The 24765-nt window shown below is 37.5% G+C and overlaps 1 protein-coding gene across 6 annotated transcripts in view; it reads left to right on the top strand.

Annotated features, from left to right (window-relative positions):
- The window catches only part of CEP97 (centrosomal protein 97), a 36663-nt gene extending 15120 nt beyond the window's left edge, over window positions 1-21543 (top strand). For all 6 annotated transcript variants that reach the window (XM_072965992.1, XM_072965985.1, XM_072966002.1 and 3 more), the window contains 8 exons: window positions 3-104; window positions 1330-1443; window positions 1993-2159; window positions 9129-9293; window positions 9905-10038; window positions 10468-11242; window positions 15350-15425; window positions 16751-21543. In XM_072965992.1, the coding sequence (XP_072822093.1) occupies window positions 3-104; window positions 1330-1443; window positions 1993-2159; window positions 9129-9293; window positions 9905-10038; window positions 10468-11242; window positions 15350-15425; window positions 16751-17455 (2238 nt within the window). In that variant the 3' untranslated portion in view covers window positions 17456-21543. The remainder of the gene's footprint in view (window positions 1-2; window positions 105-1329; window positions 1444-1992; window positions 2160-9128; window positions 9294-9904; window positions 10039-10467; window positions 11243-15349; window positions 15426-16750) is intronic.
- Window positions 21544-24765: the final 3222 nt, after the last annotated feature.

Here is a 24765-nt window from a genome sequence, read left to right as displayed (position 1 = left end):
AGGCCATGGAACAAATCAATAGCTGCACGGCTCTACAGCACCTGGATTTATCAGACAATAACATACCCCAGATAGGTGATCTATCTAAATTGGTATCACTAAAGGTAAATGTGTTTTCTGACTATGTCATTTGTGAAATATTATACTAAAATACCAAGAGAAAATGATCTTATTGGTCTGCTGTATATGAAGCACAGATTGTGTTCATTATGATAAAAATTCTATTAGAGTGGCAGCAATTAAGTATGGAACTTTTTGTTGTTAATATCTGTAACTGATTTATTTTAACTAAAACCGGTCATTGTAGTTAATTCTTATTTACCAGTCAGTGAACATTATGAAATTCCCTTCATGCCCAGTCAGCGAGTGTTAGCAACTGTAATTATAGAGTATATAACATGTTGGTGATGTTGAGAGTAATAATTCCTGATCTTGAGTTTGTTTTTTGACACTCAAGATTACTGTCTTTTTAGTACTGCATATTACTAAATAATAAAAATTAACCTCACTTTAATTTTAAAGATCTATGGCATATAGCACTTTTTATGGAGGGGAATATATCATGCAATCAAATAAGTAACAGTTGGAATCACTTCAAAAAGCATATGAAGGCTTTTTCCATATTTTTGCCCCATTGGATATTATTAGCATCAGATGAATTCATTAAGCCTTAGAAACAGTATTATTAGCTCAACTTTCACCACATCTTTAGCAGAGATCATTTTTAGCAACAATTATTCTAAGCAATTTGATGTAGCCAGATACTAGGAGAATTCAAATGAACTAAAGTTCAATACCAAGCACTCACTCTACCCTCCTCACTTTGCTGACTTAATTTGAGTCAGCTTCATCTCCAAGCACATTCTGCCTTCCTCAAGCTTTAAGTTACCAAGAGAATACAATTGCAAATTATGGTTTGTGGCTTCTTCCTCTCTCTCTCTTTTGGAAAATGTGCTTTATACCTGATTGTTTTAATAAATGTTTTCTTTCACTTTTATCACCCTCTATTTTGGTGTTTGGAAAGGAAATGAACAGGTGTGTTGCAAATTGCTCAAGTTTATCACAACATGCCTGTGGCTACACCAAACGTATGTTCTTGGACAAAGCTTTAAACTTTCTTGAACTTAGAATGTGGATGTGAAAAGAGAGAGTTGGACCAGAAGGCCACCTGGAACCCTTCTAGCATTAACAGTCTTTGATTTGTGTGCGACTGAGAAGTATAATAAAATATATCACTTTATTTTCGTACACACCATTTGGGTTTTGTCAAAATAGACCAATTTGTTTGTAATCTTTTCGTTTGTAATTCGTTCTGTTTTTACTTTCAAGACCCTGCTTTTACATGGAAATATCATCACCTCTCTTAGAATGGCACCTGCTTATCTACCCAGATGTCTTGCTATACTTTCTTTGGCAGAAAATGAAATCCGGGACTTAAATGAGGTAAAATTTGAGGTTACTTTATGGGATCCAGGAAGCTGGGAAATCAGGAGAGATGCAGGAGAAGGTTGTGAGCTCACTTTAGACTGAGCATCTTGAAAGAAAGTGCTATCGAGATGAAGCACTTGGCTCTAAAAGATCATTATTTTTCTTTCCACTTTTCCTTAAGTCGGTAGATTATTAAGTCAATTTAATTTGCAATGGTGCACTTATCATTTCATTGGAAAGTGATTGTTCGTAGAAGGACATATACATTAAAGGGGTTAATAAGGCATCCTGTGTGCACCTTTTGCTGGCTGCTATTATGTTTTCAAAATAGAGTGCTCTTTGCTAGGAAACAGTGCTTTTTAAGGGACTTTGTGCAGCAAGGACAGATGGTCGTATTGTTGGAATTTTGGAAGTCAGTGGATAATATAAGAGTGTTACTTGTCATTTTCAAAACAAGAGGGAAATTGTTACATTCTCAAACTGCCAAAGATGTGTAATCAGCAGAAGCCCTGTGCTTGACACGGAGTAGTCCATTTCCTTTAACAAAGATGTCCTTTGTTCCAGATCTCTTATTTGGCATCCTTAACTGAATTGGAGCAGTTGTCAATCATGAACAATCCCTGTGTGATGGCAACACCGTCCATCCCAGGGTTCGACTATCGGCCCTACATCGTCAACTGGTGCTTAAACCTCAGAGTCCTAGATGGATATGTGATTTCTCAGAAGGAAAGGTGAATATGACTTCTTTAACATCACATTTATCGTGGAGGTTACTGAGAAGACCATTTCTAACTTACTACAGATTAAGAAACTGAGTATTTCTTGAATTGTGCATTTAGAAATCCAGATCATTAGTGCAGTCATATAGCAGACTATGTGCTGGTCATTTAGGATTTTCTATCCTTTCTGAAAAAGGATAAGAAGTAAATGTCAGCCTTAGAGGTTGGGGCTAGTGAGTTTAACTTACTACCCAATATACAACAATTTTATTTCTTTTTTTTTTTATATGGCTGAGTGGTATTGCATTTATATATATACAACATCTTCTTTATCCAGTCATATGTCAATGGTCATTTGGGTTGTTTCCATGTCTTGGCTATTATAAATAGTACAGCTGTGATTATTGAGGTGCGTATGTCTTTTTGAATTATATTTTTCTCTGTCTGTATGCCCAAGAGTTGGATTGTTGGATCATATGGTAAGTCTATTGCTAGTTTTTTAAGAAACCTCCGTACTGTCCTCCATAGTGGCTGCACCAATTTACATTCCCAGCAACAGTGTAGGATGGTTCCTTTTTCTCCACACTTTCTCTAACATTTATCGTTTGTAGACATTTTAAAGATGGCCATTCTGACTAGTGTGAGGTAATACCTCATGGTAGTTTTGATTTGCATTCCTCTAACAATTAGTGATGTTGAGCATCTTTTCATGTGCTTATTGGCTTAATGTCTTCTTTGGAGAGATGTCGGCTTAGGTCTTCTGCCCATTTTTGGATCGGGTTGCTTGTTTGTTTGTTTTCTGTTTTTGATTTGAAGGTGTATGAGCTATTTGTATATTTTGGAAATTAGTCCCTTGTCAATGGCATCATTTGCAAATATTTTCTTCCATCCTCTTTGTTGTTTTGGCCATTTTAGCAAGATTGATTCTTCCAATCAACAATTTTATTCCTAAAAATTCTTTTGTTAATTGGTTGTTTGGGGCTTAGAGCACTTCTACCTAGAAACTTTGTTATAGATACTGTATAGGGTTTCAGATCAACCCCACAAAAGCTTGTATCCATCATATTGTAAAGGCAGGATTAATAACACCTTAGAACCCAACTACTTTTTATAACAGTGACCCTGGGAAAATGCATGCAGAGTTCCAGTTTGGAGCTGTTAGCAGACATGCTGATTGGTCCTACCCTTCTACCTGTGAGGCGGCAGAAGTGGGAACCCCCCACCTCCAGATCACTGATGGTGCTGTGGCTTGGAACTGGGACCCCTTGGGGTCTTTGACACATGACCAGTACAATCAGAGCTTCAGGGGAAGGAAGGAGCTAGGTGTGGCAAGAAGGGGTGGAGTTAGGATAATGAGAATTGAGGTGACTTTATTATCTTCACTCTGCCTCAGTTGACTCTCTCCTTTCACTGCATACATACATGTATTCGCGGGCTCAACGCATACATTCTTCCTCACTGTTTTTGTCCTTCTATTCTAGAGTTTGATAGTAGTTGGTTGAGGGGTTTCCTGATGGAGGGTGAGTGGTAGATTTCCTTCTCTCTGCTGTTTCGTCTAGTTGCTGCTGGGGTGTAGGGCAGAGAGGAATGGCAACCGTGAGCTGTATGGTGCTGGCAGTTGTGGTTGGGGGCAGGACATATGCTGTATACTCAGAAACTTTATTTTATTTCAAACTGTGGGTAATTCTAAGGCTGGAATACAGGTTTACTTGGATTATCTTCTAGGATCTACATTTAAGAGAAAGAAATAAGCTGTCGGATTTTTCTTTGGGAGTAGGACTGGCAACATTTTCATATGTGGGAGGTGGCATGGTGAGATGGGCTGAGATCAGCGTTTGGTGTGAAGAGAGACCTGGGAAGAGAGATGAGACCTGATCAGGAGAGACAAGAGAAAACTTCTCATCTTTCCCTGCCACCTATTAGCTGTGTGGCCTGGGCAAGTCCGTTAGCCTCTCTGAGCCTTAGTTTTCCCATCTGTAAAATGTGGATAATACCTCCTAGCTTTCAAGGATGCTGTGAGGATTAAGGATAACGGAAATAGCATAAAACTGGTCATACAGTAGGTGCCTAATAAGCAATAACTGTCACTATTACCTAAGGATAGGGACTAGGGGTTGAAAAGTTTTGTAGACACTAAAGCAAGTGTTAAAAAGCAGAAAATATTTGTTGAATAGACAAATAATAATGCAAAGGCTATGCTTCTATACAGTGGAAATAGTTTTAATCCAAGTGACTTCAGGGAGAATTTGAATTTTCTTTGAACTTTGTCTATAATGTTTTGCAAATGTTTAATTTCAGAGGCTTGGGGAGGTGGGCAAGAGTGGGCTTCTCCTTGGGTAGCCTGTCTGTGGGGATATCCTACACTAAAGAAGTGTGGGAAGAAGGGGGAGATGAGAGGATAGCAAAATGGCAACACTTTCTGAGACAGATTCCTTTTCCCCCCACATTCTAAAAACTTGCAAAGTATCACAATTCAGAAATAGTTTAAACATAATATTTTTTAAAATGCCCATATAATCATCACTGAAAATAAGAATAGAGCATAACCAGCACTCCAGAGAGCTTCTTTGCCCCAGTCTTGTGATAACTTCCTCTTCCCCTAGAGATAACCACTATACTGACTTTTTTTGGAGGAGGATAGGCAGTTAGGTTTAGTTGTTTATTTATATTTAGTTTTTAATGGAGATACTGGAGATTGAACCCAGGACCCTGTACATGCTAAGCACGCACTCTACCACTGAGCCATACCCTCCCCTACATACTGACTTTCTGATAATTCGGAAAAATTTTTTTCCCTCATTATTATGGAGTCTTCAAACCCATCAGTTCCCACCAGTGAAGCTCAAATTTAAAGGACAGACAATACTAAGTGTTGATGAGTAGGCGGAGCAATTGGAACTTTCATACACTATTCTAGGAATGTAAATAGTGCATCCACTTTGGGAAACTGGTAGTGTTTACTGAAGTTAAGCACATAAATACCCTATGACCCAGCAATTTGACTTCTGGTATATACCCTAGAGAAATAAGTGCTTATGTCTACCAAAAAACATGCATAAGCATGTTCATAGCAGTCTTATTCATAGTCGCTCCAAACCTTTGGGAGCTATGTGGGACATTTGAGAAACAACCTAAGCATCAAGCTATTAGAAGAATGGGTAAATACAGTTATATTCAAACCAAAAAACCTAGGTTGTTGAGAAAAATGCTTCTGCAGTTGACATCTGAGACACCTCTGCAGTCTTTAAACAGTGTTTCCATGTTTTAAAATAACTCTGGAAGTATTCTGTCCTGGCAGGAGGAGTTACTCTAAGGGAGAGCTGTTGGCTTAAAAATTGATGGATAGCCTGAGCAGCGTTCAAAACATTTTCCTCATTGACCTTGGGAATTGCCCTGAAGGACAGGAAGGAATTTCTAGTTTTTAGATCTACCCAGCTTGTTATTTTGCTAAAAGCATTTAAGTTAAAATTTTTCTCAATTATGAAAAGTATCCGAGGTTCTTTGATGACTTCAAGTAGCCAGATCTCTAGTGTGTGTGTGTCACCCAAAAGAATACCTTGAGTGACAGACACCCACCCCCATGGTACTGTGGCTGGGTGCTTTCTGAGAGAAGCACACCTATGGAAAGACTGGCACCTTTGTGTAACATCTCAGTATTTGGAATTCTTTCTGAATTTGTTTCCCCCTCTGTTTTACTGTTCATAGGACTTAGTACCAAGCTACACCTCTGTTGCTTACAAATCGGAACTGAGGGAGCAGAATTTTGGAGATGTTCCTTTTTTGAAAGGATGTTTAACATATATAGAGAAGCAAAGTAACATAATGAACATCTAAATACCACCAGGCAGCTTCAACAATTATCAACATTTTACCAGTCTTGTTTCATCTATCCCCCACTTTTTGTTGTTGGAATATTTAAAAGCAAGTACCAGATATCATTTAATCCAATATTCCTTCTTTCTCATGTGAAAGAGCAGTTTTAAGTTCTCTCTCTTAATAGTTGTTATTTCTGTTATATAATGTAAACTGTTCCTTTGATTTCAAGAGTCAAATTCCAATGATTTGAAATTAATATGTTAGAACTGAATGAATTTGAATCTTGTTTGTCTCTGAATTGGCAGGGAGATTTTTTTTTTTTACCTAGGAAAGTATTTTATGGGTTAATAAACTTGTGTAATGGTGTGTTAATTGATGGATGTGAAGCAGAGGCAGAAAAACAGATCTCCCAGTAGCGGGTGCTCCATGGTCTGTGGTTTTCCTCACACCTGAAACTGTGATATTTAAGCCTGAGCCTTCTTCTGTGTCCTCTTACTTTCACTTCTCTTTCCTCACAAACTGCAAGTCACCTATAACCTGGAAACGTTACTTGCTAGCTAATATTAAAGTTGATGATTGTCCTCTATTATGGACCTGTTTAGGGGGACAGCATTTGCTTGGCAGGAGAACTTAGGAAACAGAGTAGATTTCATGAAGATTCTGACTGGTCTTTATTTAATCCAAGGAATGTGTTTGTGGAAGATATACTTCTAACATTTTTATTAAACATAATAAAATTTTTTATTGTTAGACGAAGATTGGGATTACATGACTTCAGTTAATCAGCTTGGCACCCGTCATATCTCATTGATAGAAAACAGTTTTTCCTTTCTTGTGGCACTGGCACATCACAGAGCTCTAAACTCATTTATTGCACCATGGCTTTTCTGCTTGAGTTAACCAGCTATCAAAAGGACCAGTTTCTCTGCAGTATATAATACACCTTGGGTAGCTTGACAGTTTTGGACTGTACAATTTTTTGTGTGATGTGGATACCTTAATATGAAGATCCAAGAAAATGGTTGTGTATTGGAAGTGACTTTCAAACCATTTGCAATGCTGAGTTAATGGCATAAAACCAGAGAAACAAAGTATACCAAAATGATCCAACTTCAACTTCGAGTTGAGGGGCAGATTTAAGAATGGTAAAATTGACGCAAAGGCATGTTAATAAAAAGAAAGTCAAACATATGGCAAAAGTAAACAGTACTTTAATGACCTGCCATGAATCTATGATCCAGCTTCAACAGTTTTCAATTCATGGCTAACCTTGTTCTGCTGTACCTTCACTCACTACCCCTTCTCTATTATTGTAAAGCAAGTCTCAGATCACATATGATTTCATCACTGAAAGATAAGAGCTTTTAAAGAACTACAATCCTATTATCACATCTCAAAAGATTTAGCAATGATTCTTTAACAACACTAGATATTAATTAAGTGCTTACGTCTCTAGTAGTATTCAAAAATGCAGGTTTTAAATGGATTTTTGGAAATAGGATCCAAGTAAGGCCGTACATTGTGCTTGGTTGATGTATTTCTTAAATTTCTTTTTTGCTTTCTTTTTCAGTGTCTTAAAATTTTATTACTATCGTGTGCTCCATGGGTTGGCTGTGCTGACTGGGTAGTTCTCACTCGGGGTCTTGTAGCAAGATCACACACAGGGCTGGAGTTCTTGGAAGGCTTGACTTGGCGCGAGGTCGAAGATCACACTTTCAGATCCCTCTGTGGGTTCCTCTTTTATTTGCTTTGCTTTCTTTTCTCTGTTTCTGATTGTTGAAGAAATCAGGTTGTTTGTCCTGTAGAGTTTCCCGCTGTGCTCATTTTGCTGGATGCTGTATCCCTGTGTTCTTTGACGTACTCCTCTCCTTCGGTGTTTCCTGTAAATTGGTAGTTGGAGGTGGAGGTTTAATCAGATTTTTGTGGGAGCAAGGACTGCTTTGTGGGTTCTTTTGAGAGGCACACAATGTCTGGATGTCTCTTGTAATGAGTAACTATTAATAATCGAAGCCTAAGCTCATTAATTAATTGAGAGTTGCAAAATGGTGAAATTTTAATTCTGTTATTCATTTTTAATTAGCTGGAATACTTCTGTGAAGTAACTGGTTACTCGTTGGTATAGTTTATATAAGAAAGATAGACTTAATAATATTTATTTCTTCCCCTTTATTTGCTGGTTTTTCCAAATAATCCGTTGGTAGTTCACTAGCATCCTTCAGCTGTGACCAACTAGCTTTTTTTTTAAACTGTCATTATGAACTAATGGATTTTGGGGGAGGTAATTAGGTTTGTTTGTTTGTTTATTTTAATGGAGGTACTGGGGATTGAACCCAGGACCCCATGTGTGCTAAGCATGCTCTCTACCACTGAGCTATACCCTCCCCCCTGAGCGTGGGGTCTTCCTTCCTAAAAGCTGGACTGGGAGACAGCCTCTTGTAGGTGGTTTGAACGTTCTGAAATGTTCTCCCAGGGTGAGAAAATGGGATTCACACGTGGGTGTGAGACTTGCATGTGTCTCAGCAGAAGCACAGTTGGCTCTTGTGCTGCAGCTCCAAGAATGGCCGGTCCTGAATCCACCTCTTCTTTCCACCTGGGGATTCCCAGATGCCATCTTGTGCGGCCAATGTGCCATGGCGACCTTTGGGTCCCACAGTGAGAGCCAGAATCCTAGATTCTTTTCTCCCAGAGAAGTCCTTGGTCTTGGCTGCAGGGCTGTCCTCCAGGACCAGGGGCCGCAACGCTGGGCTCCAGAGCTGGGCTAGGCGACTTGGGAGGCCCAGGCTGGGCTGGCTCCCAGCTTCCTGCACTTACGTGCTCCCCTGGATTTAAACACAATTTATGTATTTACGTACTAAAGTTTGACTGTGAATGGAGGGGGAATACTCATTGCTTCTTCGAAAATAATTTGTAAATATTTGGAACCATTAGTACAAATCTTTGGAAATGCCCCTAGGCAAAAAAAAAAAAAAAAAAGGTTTCAAACATTGTAGAAGTAAGGGAAGTGAATCAGAAGGATAGATTTTTTTCAGAAGACTTGAGTGAGTTTTATTTATGAAAAACATCCAATGATGCTAAAAAGATAAATTAAGAAGGAAGAACATTACTGCTTAAAAATGTATCTTGTCTGCCCCAATGCCATTCCTTCTTCATGTCCTCTAATTCCAGTTTAAAAGCTGAATGGCTCTATAGTCAAGGCAAGGGGAGAGCGTATCGGCCTGGCCAGCACATCCAGCTTGTCCAGTATCTGGCTACCGTCTGTCCTCTCAGTTCTGCGCTGGGTCTTCAAACTGCAGAGGATGCCAAACTCGAGAAGATTCTGAGCAAGCAGAGGTCAGCCCATTTATTTGTAGTAGCTGTTGAATTCATAAGTGAAAATACCTCTGAGCCTTTCCCGGGGGGTTAGTAGGGCTGAGGCACGTGCTGCGTGTGGCCCACGTGTCTGGGCACTCAGGCCCCTCACCACTGCGGCAATCCTGCAGGGGAACTGAACCCTGCAGTGCCGTCCAGTTTGCTCCCCAGCAACTAAGTTGTCAATCATTTCTTGAGTGGAGAGAGCCACGAAGCATGGGAGAGTGGGATTTTTAAACAATGCATTAGTCCTTTTAATATGGGTGTTTCACATGGACTTTAAAATACTAACGTTAAGACAGGTATAGTTAGAAGCATTTAGTAGTCACTTTTATCAGAGATCCTGCCTGTGAAGGTTTGTGTACATGTGGCATGTGAGGGTGTCTGACTATATGATTTAAAAATAAGTTTCTTAACCATTTCTGTCCAATGCTTTTAAATGAGATTTTGTAATTTGAGAGTTATTAGAGATATATACTCCGAAACCCTGGAAACGTCTACCTTTTTGACAGTGTTACCCAGGAAACAGAAACATGGTAGGTTTTTTTTTTTTTGGTTTGTGTTAAATCACATCAGATTTTACTGGTTTTTAGGTTTCACCAGAGGCAGTTGATGAACCAAAGCCAAAATGAAGAGTTGTCTCCTCTTGCCACTGTTGAAACGAGGGCATCTCTTGTACCTGAGCGTTCAAGCCCTGTTCAAGATTGTCAGATAGTCCAGGAAAGTGGTAAGAAGTTAACTGATCTCTGATCTTTCTTCTCCAAGTTGTTTGCTCTGTTTGGTTTCAAACAGAAAAAAGGATATATTTTCACAGTTTTTTATTTGTCAACTTAAGTGAACATTGGGATCCTATATTTTACATATGTATATACACAGGTAGACATATAATTACTATATGTCTAATTTTTGGAAACATTCAGAAGACTGATCCCTTTTAAATTGACCTGATACTCTGATTATTCTTTTGATTATTACAAGAATTAATTTTTTAAAAATTTGGTTTGGTATTTTAGGAATGTTAGAAGTAATTACCAAAAGCATTTTACTACATTTTGCTATATTTCAGGGATTAGATTTCATTAAAAAGATACAACTGAAAAAAATACCTCTCTAAATATTTAATGTTTTAAACTCAGAATTCTGTTGATTCTTTTAGAACCCGTCATCCAAGTCAATTCTTGGGTTGGGATAAGCAGTAATGATGACCAAGTATATGCTGTTAAGAATAACTTTCCAGCCTCTGTTCACACTACAAGATATTCTCGAAATGACCTGCACCTGGAAGACATCCAGACCGATGAGGACAAGTTAAACTGTAGTCTTCTCTCTTCAGAGTCTACTTTTATGCCAGTTGCATCAGGACTCTCTCCAGTATCGCCTACAGTTGAGCTGAGGCTACAGGGCATTAACTTGGGCCTAGAAGATGATGGTCCTGGAGATGAATCTGTGAAAGGGTTAGAAAGCCAGGACTTTGATAAGGAAGAGGAAAAGGATTTTTGGGCTGCCAGTGAGAATTCTGTCCAAATGATGAAAAATGCGATTAGTACAGAGGGAAATGAGAAAGATAGTCTGTTACCTTGTCCTGAGCCAGCAATAACTAGTGCTGTCTTGAAGGTTAACACCCACAGTCTTACATCTTTTCCTGAGTCAGTTGGGCACAATGTCTTCCATACACAGCCAGGCAGTGAAGAAACCGTGTCTCAGACAGCTGCAGAGAAACTTCCCTGCAAGGTTTTAACCCAGACATCTGTTGCTTTGGGCCAAGATAAAGTTGCCCTTCAGAAGTTGAATGAAGCAGCCACCAAGCTTCAGGCCTGTTGGCGGGGCTTTTATGCCAGAAGTTACCACCCACAAGCCAAAGATGTGCGCTATGAGATCCGGCTGCGCAGGATGCAGGAGCACATTGTCTGCCTAACTGACGAAATTAGGAGGTGAGTGAGAAGTCCTCTTGGTGCTGTTCTGTAGGTTTGAGGGTGTCAGATTCTTAGAGTTGATGCAGAACACTGAATCGCTGCTGTTGTGGCCAGGACACTTTTCATACCATGTTGCCCCTCTTGGTTGGTCGCCTACAATGTGCTGAAAGCATCCTGAGGGCAGGGACTGCCATATGCATCTCCATCCCTAGTACAGGAATTGGGACATAGATGCAGTGCAATAATAAATGCTGAGTGAATGCACGCTTTATAGACATCTATATACCTAAACATAGAAGGTACAGAAAATGTGGAAAAACTGAGTAAGTATAAAAATTGGAAGATAAGAAAGTCTACATAGAACCCAGTAGGTGACATAAGAATTAAAGAAACTATAGGGATTTAGAAGGAGCTAAAATTCTAGGGCAATGGTGGGAATTATTTCTTCATTCCATGGCTGTCAACCCAGGAAAATTAGGATTTCATAGGTGTAATCTGAGTATGAGTATAGCAACTAGCAGTATTTATTAATATTATCAGGTGGGAGAGGAGGAAGCAGTACAAGAGACTGAGAAGGGACAGCCAGAGTAGTAGGAGGGCTAGAGAGTGTGTGGGGATGTTTCAGAAGAGAAGAAGGGTGCTGGAGGAGGACAGACAATGATACATTAAATTTAGCAGCTGAAGGTTATTGGTGACTGTGTCGAGGGTCCCCAAGACTATCCTTGAGTTTGATGATTTGCAAAAAGGACTCATAGGACTCAGGAAAGCTATTCTTTGTGTTCATGATTATGGCTTAGTACAGTGAAGGGATATAGATTAAAATCAGCAAAGAAAAAGGACGCACAGGGAAGAGTCCAGGAGGGACCACGTGCAAGCTTCTGGTTTTCTTCCGGTGCGATTGTACAGATGGGGCTCCATTCTCCCGGCAACGATGTGTGACCACACATACGAGGTATTGCCAAGCAGAGAAGCTCACTCGAGCCTTGGTGTCCAGAGTTTTTATTGGGGGTCAGTCACATAGACATTGAGTACCCATGTGACTGACCTTAACTACTCAGACCTCAGCTCTTGCCTGAGGTCAGACTGATTCATTGTGACCCAGGGTCCCAGGTGAACAAAACAGTTATTTACCAGAAAGCACATTGTTAACATAAACTATCTGGTGTGGCCCAAGACCCCAGGTATACAGAGATACTCTAATGAGGCAGGGTAGTCCAAGGGCTTGGAGCTTATCTCTCAGGAGCTGGTCAAGGCTAGTACTGTCTTTAGAATGTGCAGGGTTTGAACCCCAGTCCTGCCGCGTTAACCCTTTCCTGTCCAGCTTCAGTGTGTAGTGGTTTGAAGGCAGTTTGGACAGGGTTGAGTAGTGAATGAGCGGAGAAGAGTGACTGTTCAGCTTTGGGGAAGTGTTGCTGTGAGGAAGAGAGAGAAGTGTGAGGAGGTGGTTGCACAGAGGAGAATCTGGAGTTAAGGAAGATTCTATTTAAAAGATGGGAGATGCAGAGCATGTTTATGTGTTGATGGAGACGATTCAATAAGGAGGGAAAAAGCTGATGGTGCAGAGGAAAGAAAGGGGAAGTGCAGGATTGAAGTTCTGGAGAAGGTGGGAGAAGGGGTCCAGTGCACGAGTAGAGGGAGTGGCCCGAGGTGGGAGCAGGAGCAGGTGAGGTGGTAGGTGTGATGATGGGGATGGGGACGTCCTGTCTGATAGATGCTTCTCCTTTTTCAATTTTATGTAAGATGTGGTCAGCACTTGAAAATTTGAGGAGAGGGATGAGTATGTGGGAGGTTTAAGGGGAGAGGTGTGAGATGTGGGGTATTCATCTTAAAAGTGAACTTATAAGGGGAATGGAGGAGGACTGCTGGATAGTATGAGGAAAAACCTAAAATGCAAAAGAACAGGTCAGACTCTGTGATTTTCATCAGCAACTCTCAGCTGTTCTGTTCTGATGTGGACATGGTTGATTTGGTTCAGCCAAGAATGGGTTTTCCTAGGCGAACATGATAGGGGAGAAAGGGAAGGACAAGGGAGCTGAAGATATTTGGGAAAGGGATGACTATAATGATGGACCTTGGAATTTACGTGAGGTAAAAGGAAAGACAGGAGGAGAGGTCTAGATGAAGATTGGACGTCTGAATTGTTGTAGTGGGTGCAAGACCAAGGGAACTGGGAGGACTGGAGGTAGTGGTTTGTGCTGGTGCTTGGAATCATTTTTGAAGATGGTATCATCAGAATGCTTGGATCTAGAGTGGGAGTGAGAATGGGTGATGTGGGGTGGGTTATTGTTAGGTAGAGCATCCATGTGAATGTTGAGGGCTCCAGAAATGAGCACAGGAACAGGGCAGAGAAAAAGACCAGTGCTGAGCCTTCAGTGAATGGGGCAGGTAATGGGAGGTCAGTACTTGAAAAAGAGTTAGGGGAAATTCAGCAAGATGGTTGGAGCTCTTGAAGGAGGAAGGTTAAGAGTCATTTGTAAACAGCAGTGAGAAGCAACGTTCTAACTCTGATGTATGAGTGAGAAAAATAGCTGCCGCTTGAGAGGGCTTCCGTGCCCTTAGAAGTGGATCTGATTTGGTCAAGGAGAAGCTCAGAGAAGAGGTTGAGTGTATATGGGAGTTTGCAGATTACAATTCAGGAGTACCAGATGGCACAGGAGGAGGGCTTGAGGAGCTAGAGAAAGTAGGTCGGAGCTTCAGAACAAAATGGGATGACAGTTTGGGAGATAATGGACAGCTAAGGGATCCTTAGGTTATGGCAGGTGTAAGTATGGAGAGGGGGCAGTGAGCCCAGAGTGAAACTTCAATGAATGAGGGGAGTGACAGATGGGAGGTCTGTTGATGATAGCAAGGACTATATCAGGAACTGGGACAAACAGAAATGTGAAGTTTGATGGGATTAGTCCTGCTGGTCTCTTAGGATGTTGCAAGCTCTTTCAAGCTGCCTTTCTGCAGCTCCTGCCCCTTCCATGTGTTTGGCTGGGAAATTGAAGCTAGATAAAGAGCCATTTAATATTTTATTTTTCATTACTGGCAATACTTTGTATAACCTGCATAATCTGAATTTCAGTCACATCTTATTTGCTTTTTTTAAAAATTAAACTATGGTTGATTTACAATGTTATGTTAGTGATGTAAAGCAAAATGATTTAGTTATAAATAAATATACTCTTTTCCATTATGGTTTATTACAGGATATTGAATATAGTTCTGTGTGCCACACAGTAGGACCTTGTTTATTTTATATAGTAGTTTGTATCTGCTAATCTGAAACTCCTGATTTATCCCTCACTCCCCCGCTTCCCCCTTTGGTAACCATAAGTTTGTTTTCTATGTTTTTGAGTCTGTTTCTGTTTTGTAAATAAGTGCATTTGTCTCATTGTTTTAGATTCCACATATCTATTATGTGATATTTATCTTTCTCTACTGACTTTCTTCACTTAGTATGATAATCTCTAGGTCCATCCCTCTTGCTTCAAATGGCATTATTTCATTCTTTTTATGACTGAGTAGTATTCCATTGTGTGTGTGTGTGTGTGTGTGTGTGTGTGTGTGTGTGTGTGTGTACGTACCACATCTTTATCCCATCATCTGTTGATGGACATTTAGGTTGCTTCCATGTCTTGGCTATTGTAAATAGTGCTTGTATGAATTAGGGTGCATGTATCTTTTTGGGTTATAGTTTTCTCTGGATATATGCCCACAAGTGGGATTGCTTGATCATATGGTAACTCTTTTTAGTTTTTTAGGGAACCTTAATACTGTTTTCCATAGTGGCTGCACCAATTTACATTTCCACCAACAGTGTAGGGGGGTTCCCTTTTCTCTACACCCTCCAGCATTTATCTTATGATGGCCACTCTGACTGGTGTGAGGTGATACCTCATTGTAGTTTTGATTTGCATTTCTCTGATAATTAGTGATATTCAGCATCTTTTCAAATCATATGTTCTTTGGCTTCTATGTTGAGTCATACTTTAAAACTAAAGTTTCACTTAGATATTCTAAAAGTGGAAAGGACTGTCATTATATTATTAATCTTTACAATGTATGTGTTTATTAGTTGTAACAGGAAATACAAGTCAAAGCATGCTTTCTTGTTTAGTAATGGATTTTGAATTATTGTAGATTAAGAAAAGAACGAGATGAAGAACGCATTAAAAAATTTGTACAAGAAGAGGCTGTCAGATTCCTTTGGAACCAGGTAAACCCCCTCCTTCTGACTTACCTACTGTGTGAACAAAGACAAATTCTAGATTTACTGAGATAATCATAGATTAGTTATAAGGTAAGGTAAGCACCCTTTCTTAAGGTTAAGAATGTGGTTCGTGTTCTGTCGCTAACTCAGAACTAGGACTGTGAAATTTGTTATATTTTATTTAATCTGAAGAAAAATATTTTCATAATTTTGACTTGAAAGCTCAATTTGAGGTTTTATGTAGGTATCTATCTTGTTTTATCTGTTGAGACTATTTGAATAAAAAGTGGTTGAAGTGCTGTATGACAGCTACAGTATTGCATATCCTCAAAAGTACACATGACCCCCAAGGAGAGAGTCTGAGCCCTGTGGCAGCACACTCCAGGGGTGGCTCAGACATTGATTTTCCTGTTGTTGTATCCCAACAAACATGTCCTGATGATAATTCCTTGGAAATATTGTTATAAAAGAATTTGTTATAATAGGATTTTACCTATAACATTATATTTGAAAGTACATAGTATAAGGTCTGGAAAGATAACATATCAAACTGCTATCAGTGATTACCTTGGAGGACGGTCAAAGGAAAACTAAAATATTCTATATATTGTTTTCTTGTTGCAGATTTTACAGTGAAATCTGGAGATTTTGATTATACTTTAAGAATGTAAAGTTTGTATTTTCAAGAACTCAGGGTATTTTTAGGTATTTTAGAGTTGCATATACTCTGTTGCTAGTTTTTAAAAACTCTTAATCCCAAATGGGTATCTAAAATGAGACTTTGATTATAGAGTCTGCTCATATGAATATGCTCTAATCTGTCTTATTAAATAGACCTCAGTGTATATATTTTTTAAGATATAAAAAAAATTTTTTTGGATGGGAATTAGGTTTGTTTATTTATTTATTTATTTTTAGATGGAGGCACTGGGGATTGAACCCAGAACCTGGTGCATGCTAAGCGTGTGTTCTACCACTGAGCGATACCCTCCCCCTGACCTCAGAGTACCTTATTGACCCCCTAGTCAGCTAGACATGTGCTGTTGTGCTTCTGATTATTTTTCAGGTCAAAACAAGAATTGCTTCAAATAGGCCCATCTCTACTCCCCTGTAGAAGGTCTTTTGTTACCGAGGACGTGAGCCACTTGTGCCAGCCAGGTTTGGGCTGGGGGTGCTGTGGGAAGGGTAAGGGGAGTCAGGTCCTTTCTAACTCCAGTTCTGCCATCTGCCAATTACCAGCTTTATGAGTGTTGAGGAAGGAAGCTCAAAGGACAGTTGTAAAACAGGTATAATTTTTATTTTGTAATAAAACTATATCCTTTGGTTTATAGGTAAGGTCTCTACAAGCTTGGCAACAGTCAGTGGACCAGCAATTAAGTTCCTGGCAGATCGATGTTCCTCCTGTATCAAGTACCTTGGTGCCACCTAAACCTGCATTACTCACCCGAAGTCAAGAGCCCTCTTCTGATCAAAATTCTGATTGGTTCATTGCTCCTGATGAAGCTTCTCAAGAGAAATCCTTACCAGAATTTCCAGACTCTGGTTTTCATTCCTCCCTAACAGAACAAGTACACTGTTTACAGGATTCTTTGGATTTTGAAAAAAGTTCCACAGAGGGTAGTGAAAGTTCCATAATGGGGAATTCCATTGACACAGTCAAACATGGCAAAGAGCCAGACCTAGGGGATGGTAGTGAAGAACATGGTGAATGGAGTAAGGGAAGCTCAAACCACGAGCAGGATAATAGTCTGCTTGAACAGTATTTAACTTCAGTTCAACAGTTAGACGATGCTGATGAGAGGACCCATTTGGATGAAGGGACTGGAGATAGTAAGCTTCACATAGCTGGTTCCCCTGAAAAGTTAGATGCCTTGTCTGACAGTGCTTCTGTAGATGATGCTCATGGCATATCTCCTGTTCTGCAAGATGAAATCAGCCAGACACCAGAGAATTGTAAATTAAATGCAGACACCCAAGAGCAGCAGTCAGAATGTGATTCTACATTTCAGGTATTGCATGTTGGTATTATTGTGTAGCTTGTCTGGTTGCTTGGGAAGCAGAAATCCAACTAACTTCAGACTATTTTTCAGTTGGCTTTTTTGTGTCGGGGGTGGGGAGAAGAATATTCCTCCCAATTTTGTTACTATTTATCTAGAATTTATATTCTTGTCTCATATTTTCCGTATCCTAGGTACTAAGCTGAATCTTCATTTTGATTTTGTTAGCTTTTTACTTAGCTGTAATGTATCAAACAATATTTACATTGAAAGCTACATGCACTTGGTTAACAACTGAATTGCATCAACAGTGTTCCTGTGTTTTCATGTATTCACTTCCTTTCAAAAATAAACTAGAATACGTTAAAGAAGATAGAAAAATTTACCTTAATGATATAAATAAGAGTATTTTAATTCCTCTGCATACAAGGAAATTAATTATATCATAAGGAATGCAATTTGTTATAATGAATATAAATGACAAATAGGAGGTTTGTGAACTATTGAAATTTGCCAGCCTCCTTGGAGTAAGAACATATATTTTTAAGCATTTTTTTCCTTCCTTATGAGTCAAGGAAGCCTTCTTATAAGCAAAAGGTAAGATTATAGGAGTTTTCAGTGGGGATGATTAAATTGTCTCGTGGAAACGTTTAGCTAATGTCGTGTATCGGTTTTAACATGTGAAGCAACAGTGTTCTATCTAGAATTAAAGTCAAGTTTATTTAAAGAGGCAACACAAGAACATTTCTCTTGGATATAGGCTCCATTCACTTGGAATAATGTCACAGCAAACATTTTGTTATCTTTTCATTCAGTGATGATTTTACCTCAAGATGGGCATTTCTGTGCCAGTACATTGCCAGAAGTTAGTGTCTGTTCGTCATTCTCTCTTCCTGCTTTCTGTTTGCTTGTGTATCTCAGCAGAGGTCCGTGACCATTTACTTCACTTTTGGCCTCTGCCCCATAGAAAAGAACATTTAAAATAATACCAGTGGAGGAATATGAATGACTTTTTTTTTGAGGACTATTTTCCATCTAAACTCTGAAAAAGTGCCACATTGGGAAAGACAATTTGATGGTGGTTGAGAAAAAAATACACCTCACTTATTTCTTTACTTATTAAAAAGAGTATGTATCTGTAACTCCAGGAAGAGATGACAATATCATGTTTGAACGTTATAGATAGACACATTCACAAATCAAGGATAATTTTGGGAAGATTATTTTAATCTTTGAGACTGTTCTAGTATCGTTGAACGACACATACCTGGCTTGCTCCCAATCTGTGGGCATACAGCTGTTTTAAACTATCGCATACTTAAGTGTTCTCTAAATTGAGGTGCTAAATAACTGTTCATTCCTCAGTTCAGTCACTAGGTCCCCGTCTTTGAACTTATACAAAATAAAAGCTTCTGATTCTTCCAAGAATAAAGTCAGGGAGTCCCATGTTCTACTTTGTTGATAGTTAGAAACATTTCTCCACTATGGGTAAGATGTATTTTTCTTGGTTTATAAATATGTAGCACTCAGGTTGAGAAGACTTGGATTTCATTCTCAGAAATCCAGAATATTTTCTGTCTCTTATAAACAAAACAGCAGTCTTACATTGAAAGGATTTTCCCTAGTGAAGCATGTATCACATTGAATGCATGTTAAATAAAAGTAGAATTTTTACCTTTTTGAATAATGCTGATTATCTTTTATGAATGATTTTGAATTTCTTCTTAAATGTACCCTATTTTTCTATTTTACAGTTAAGTGCCTCATTTGCTGCCCGTAGTTAGACAAAGAAAAACCAACTTGCACTGCACTAATACCAAAATGCTGCATCATGGTGCATTAGTTTCTCATAAAAGCTTCTGAAATGTCATGGTTCAGTATTACCTCAGTAGGTTTCTGCTGATATCTCCCCACTTTTCTCTTTTTTTAAGAAATGACAAAACACAACTAAGTTCATTTGAACATCAGCATTTGCCAATAAGATTTCCTTTTCCATCTTTGCCTTGTTTTTCTAGCCCATAAGTGGTATTCAGCCTACTTTTATTTTAAAATTGGCAGAATATGATTAAGATATTCTGCTGTTCATGCTATTTAACTTTACTAGCATTTTGAAGTGCAAGAATATTAAGTAGCCCCCTACCTTAACTGTACAGATTATCTCGAATGTAAATAGAATGAACGTAATGTAAATTAGAATGCAGGAAGACTGTGGCATAGACCTAATATATTTTAATAGGTTTTTACAGTGTAATTTAAAATTATTTATTTGACTAAGGTACTTGGTTTTAACTCTATGAGCTATTTATTGCTCTGGTCAGAGAATGAGTCTGGTAAGGTTTGGGAAGTTGAGCTTTAACACAGTCTTCGTGTTCTTCTAATAGGAGAGGTTAGTTCAACTGTGCCATTTTACTTTGGTTCTCCTCCTTTGTGAGCAATTTCAATATATTCCTTCAGAAGCATGGAATCATACCATGTGAGAATTGGAAGGGACGTTAGAGATTGTCTATTCTAATCTCTTTGTTTTAAACATGAAACTAAAGCACAGAGAAGTTAGATGACTTGTTTGAATGGATAGCTAGTTAGTAGAAAATAAACTGTGAAAACTTAAAAGTTATTGTATTCCAAAATGTATTATATACACTTTACGTTAATCTTTACACAGTAAGTCAGTAAGAAAGTCTCTACATATTCTTCATCCTCTTTGAAAGAGACAAAAAAATAGTTCTAAGAGAGCTGGAACGCTACCATTCAAGGCAGAGTGGCTTGAGGAAAACAGCTGTTACATTTAGAACCCTGAGTGAATTTTCTCTAAGAAGTGTGATTTGATTAAAATGGTTTTCAAAGAGTAACATGGTAGAAATCAACATTTTAAAAGACTAACTGCATCTTGGAGTCCATTTATTTGATGACAGGGAGTATAACAGGTTGCTGGGATACATAATTTTCTAGTGAAATGCTAGTTTGATTATATTTCATCTTTAGTTTTACAGAGAAACAGATGGTAAAGTTTTGACTCTTAGTGTGCAGAAAGCTCCAATCATGACAGTTGATACATACAGAATATAGTTTGGCTTTATAAATTTAATTATAAAAAGCCTTACAATGTGCATGTTTGTAGGAAATATTTAGCCACATAATTTTAGTATATATGCAAATAACTAAAAATTGAAGTATAGTTGATTTACAACGTTGTGTTAATTTCTAGTGTACAGCATACTGACGCATTTATATGTAAATATATATATTCCTTTTCATATTCTTTTTCATTTTAGGCCATTACAAAGTATTGAGTATAGTTCCCTGTGCCATACAGTAGGACCTGTTGTTTATCTAAAAATAACTTCTTATGAGTATTTTCAGAAACAGTATAGAGTTATGATATTATACTGTCTCCCTTGATAATGTGTTTGGCACAGATTCTTAGAGTTGAATTGATAACCACAATATAAAATATAAAAATCTTTTTTTCCTATAGTAAAAAGGGAAAATGCAAGATGAGTCTGATCAATTTCCCATTCATAAATTTTAAAAAGACACATAATTCTTTATTGTGTATTTTTATTTTACCATGTACCTTATTAAGGAATTTTTATTACAGTAACATTTTAACTTTTAAATATATGACCCCCTTCATTTATGAAATAGAGACCAAAAGGTCTGTAAGGAACATTCTGAACATTTTTAGTAATATTACTTTCACTAATCAAACCTATTGTGCCATATTAAATTTAAAGGTCAAGTAAACAATGTAGTCTTTGCAGCCTTGGAGAGAAACAGGTATATGTCTTTTAAAAATGTGGTGCTTTTTATTTGTGAATGAGTAGAAATCATACTACAATTTAATTCCTTAATTAATTTTAGTGGATAGCAGGAATTACTCTGTAGTGGCTTTGTTCATTTCCTAATTAAATTTCTTTGAGTGTTTTGTAATTATTTTAATGCTGACAGTAAGCGTTTAAAAATAATTTGATTTAACCACTATTTTTAGGTTTCTCTTTAATTTTGTTGTAGAAATAATGGATGATTTAAAGTGGTTGTGGTCTGTTTTATGAAGGCTTTATATTTTATATTGTACTTATTTAATTTGTATTTAAGTCTCAGATTCTAAATAAAAAGTTTGTACATTTGTTTGAGTGATTCATCTATATATTATAGTGATTAGCAGTAATGGCTGTTATTAACTGTGCTTGTAATTAATGGGTAATTAAAATTCAGAACACATTGCAGGTAGAATTCTTAAAGAACATTCAACAGTATTGTACAAGTGAATTGACAATAAAGCAATTTTAGCCTTATGAAAGGAATACGAGTTTAGTTTTGTTTGGTATAGATTTCATTACTTCCAGGATACTCACTGGAATTCTCTGGGTAGAGAAGAGCAAATATTATCCCTCAAAGAGCATAGGTGACACTGTCAGACGCTGTTGAAACAGTGGATGCTGAAAGTGTTAGGAAGGGAGGGAGGGAGTAGAAGCCTTCTCATTTGACACAATTAGGGCCTATAGTTGGTTGGTGTTACGGACTGAGTTGTATCCTCCCCCGCCCCCAGTTCATATATTGAAGCCCTGAGCCCCAATGTGACTGTATTTGGAGATAGGGACGTTAAGGAGGTAATTAAGGTTAAATGAGGTCATAAGGATGGGGCTCTAATCCAGTGGTACTGGTGTCCCTATAAGAAGAGGAAGAGACATTATTTCTTTGTGTGCCTAGAAGAAAGGCCATTTGAGGACACAGCAAGAAGACAGCCATTTGCAAGCCAGGAAGAGAGCTCTCATCAGACATCCAACCTGTTGGCACCTTGATCTTGGACTTCCAGCCGCCAGAAATACGAGAAAATAAATTTCTGTTGTTTAAGTTACTCAATCAGTGGAATTTTGTTATGGCATCCTGAGCAGACTAACACAGGTGGTTAATTAAAAATTCAGGAAATAGTAAAGATATATTTATACCTTATAATTTAAAAAATTACTGAAATATAAGTAACATACAGTGAACTGCATATATTTCAAGTGGACATTTTGATACATTATGACACATGCATCCCATCATCACAACAGTCAAAATAAATATATTCACCCCCAAAAGATTTCTCATAACCCCTCCTTCTGTTTTGCCTGGTTTCTTTTATCCAGTGTAATGATTTAGAGATTCAGCTGATAGTTCATTCCTTTTTATTGCTGAGTAATATTCCATTGTTTATACTTGCTATGATTTGTTTTTTTCAATTTTATTAAAAATTGTTTTCCAGCTTTATTGCAAAATATTGACAATATAACATTGTGTAAGTTTAAGGTATACAATTTGATGATTTAATATATGTATATATTGTAAAATGTTTATCATAATAGGATTAGTTAATATATCCACTACCTCACATGGTTACAATTTTGTGTGTGTGTATGTGTGTGTGTGTATTTATGTGTGTGTATTGAGAACTTTTAACATCTCTTTCCTTAGCAAGTTTCAAGGAATTTTATGGTATCAAGTCTTATGTTTAAGTCTCACTTTGAGTTAATTTTTGTGAATGGTGTAAGATAGGGGTCCAGTTTCATTCTTTGGCATGTGGATATCCAGTTTTCCCAGCATCATTTGTTGAAGAGATTATCCTTTCCCTATTAAGTATTTTTGGCTCTTGTCAAATCTTAGTTGACTGTATATGCATGGGTTTATTTCTGGGCTCTTGATTCTGCTTCATTGGTCTATGTGTCTGGTTTTATGCCAATTCCATACTGTTTTGATTACTATAGCTTTGTAATCAGGAAGTGTGATATCTCCTACTTTTTTTGTTTTTTTGTTTTTTTTCCTCAGTTCTGACTTTTTGAGGTCTTTTGAGGTTCCATATGAATTTTAGAATTATTTTTCCCATTTCTGTGAAAAGATGCCATTGGAATCTTGTTAGGAATTGCAATCTATAGATGGCACTGGGTAGTTTAGACATTTTAACAATATTAATTCTTCCAATCTATGATTGGGGGATATCTTTCCATTTATTTTTGTATTCCTCAGTCTCTTTCATCAGCGTCTTACAGTTTTCAATATAAAGAAATTTCACTTCCTTGGCTAAATTTATTCCTAAGTATTTTATTTTGTTGTTTGTTTTGTAGTGAATATTCATTTTTAATGAGAAAAGGTTTTTTTGGTAGTGAGTTATTTTTGATGCTGTTGTGAGTGAGATAGTTTTCTTTTTCAGATAGCTTATTAGTGTATAGATATGCAACTGATTTTTGTATGCCAATTTTGTATTCTGCAGCTTTACTTGTGTTCATTGATTAGTTCTATGGTTTGGTAGAGCCTTTAGAGTTTCCTCTATGTAAGACCATGTCATCTGCAAACAGATAATTTTACTTGATTTGGATGCTTTTAATTTTTTTTCCTTGACTGATTGCATTGATTAGGACTTACAGTATTATGTTGAATAACAGTGGTGAGAATGGGCACTCTTGTTCCTTATCTTAGAAGAAAAACTTCCAGCTTTTCAACATTGAGTATCATGTTAGCTGTGGGCTTTATGGCTTTTATTATATTGAGATATGTTCCTTTTAAATCCAATTTGTTGTGAGTTTTTATCATGAATGGATGTTGATTTTGTCAAATGCTTTTTCTGTATCTAATGAGATGATAGGACTTTTATCTTTCATTCTATTAATGTGAGGTATCACATTTATATTTTAAATCATACATAAAATAAATTATATATATTTGTATATATTATATATAATTATTATGTACCATATTTATAATACATAATTATTATATATAGTTGATCCTTGAGCAACACAGGGAGTAGAGGTGCTGACCCCACCCCATGAAGGTAAAAATCCAGGAATAACTTTATAGTCAGCCCTTTTTGTCCACAGTTCCACATTCAACCAACTGAGGATTGTGTAGTACTGCAGTATGTATTTATCAAAAATACTCTGTGCATAAGTGGACCTGTGCAATTTAAACCTGTGCTGTCCAAGGGTCAACTGTATATATAAATGTGATGTGTCATATATATGTTATATATTTGCATACATATTATATAATTATACATCATATAATATACATGTTATACAATATACAGTTGTAATGTCTTACACATGTATGTTATAGATTATCATTATATATTATATATAAATTATATGTATTTGTGTATGTTGAACCATCCTTGCACGGTGTATGATCATTTTATTGTACTTTTGAATTTAGTTTGCTAGTATTTTGTTCAAGAAATTTGCATCTATATTTATCAGGGATTTCTTTTCTTTTCTATCTGGCTTTGGTACTGGCATAAAGCTGTCTTCATAAAGTGAAACTGGGAGTGTTCTTCCTCTTCAACTTTTTGGAAGAGTTTGAGAAGGATTGGA

The sequence above is a fragment of the Vicugna pacos genome, chromosome 1 (assembly GCF_048564905.1).
Source record: "Vicugna pacos chromosome 1, VicPac4, whole genome shotgun sequence".
NCBI classification, from domain to species: domain Eukaryota; kingdom Metazoa; phylum Chordata; class Mammalia; order Artiodactyla; family Camelidae; genus Vicugna; species Vicugna pacos.
Note: the sequence above shows the minus strand (reverse complement) of the source record. Positions and strands in the feature narration are given on the sequence as shown.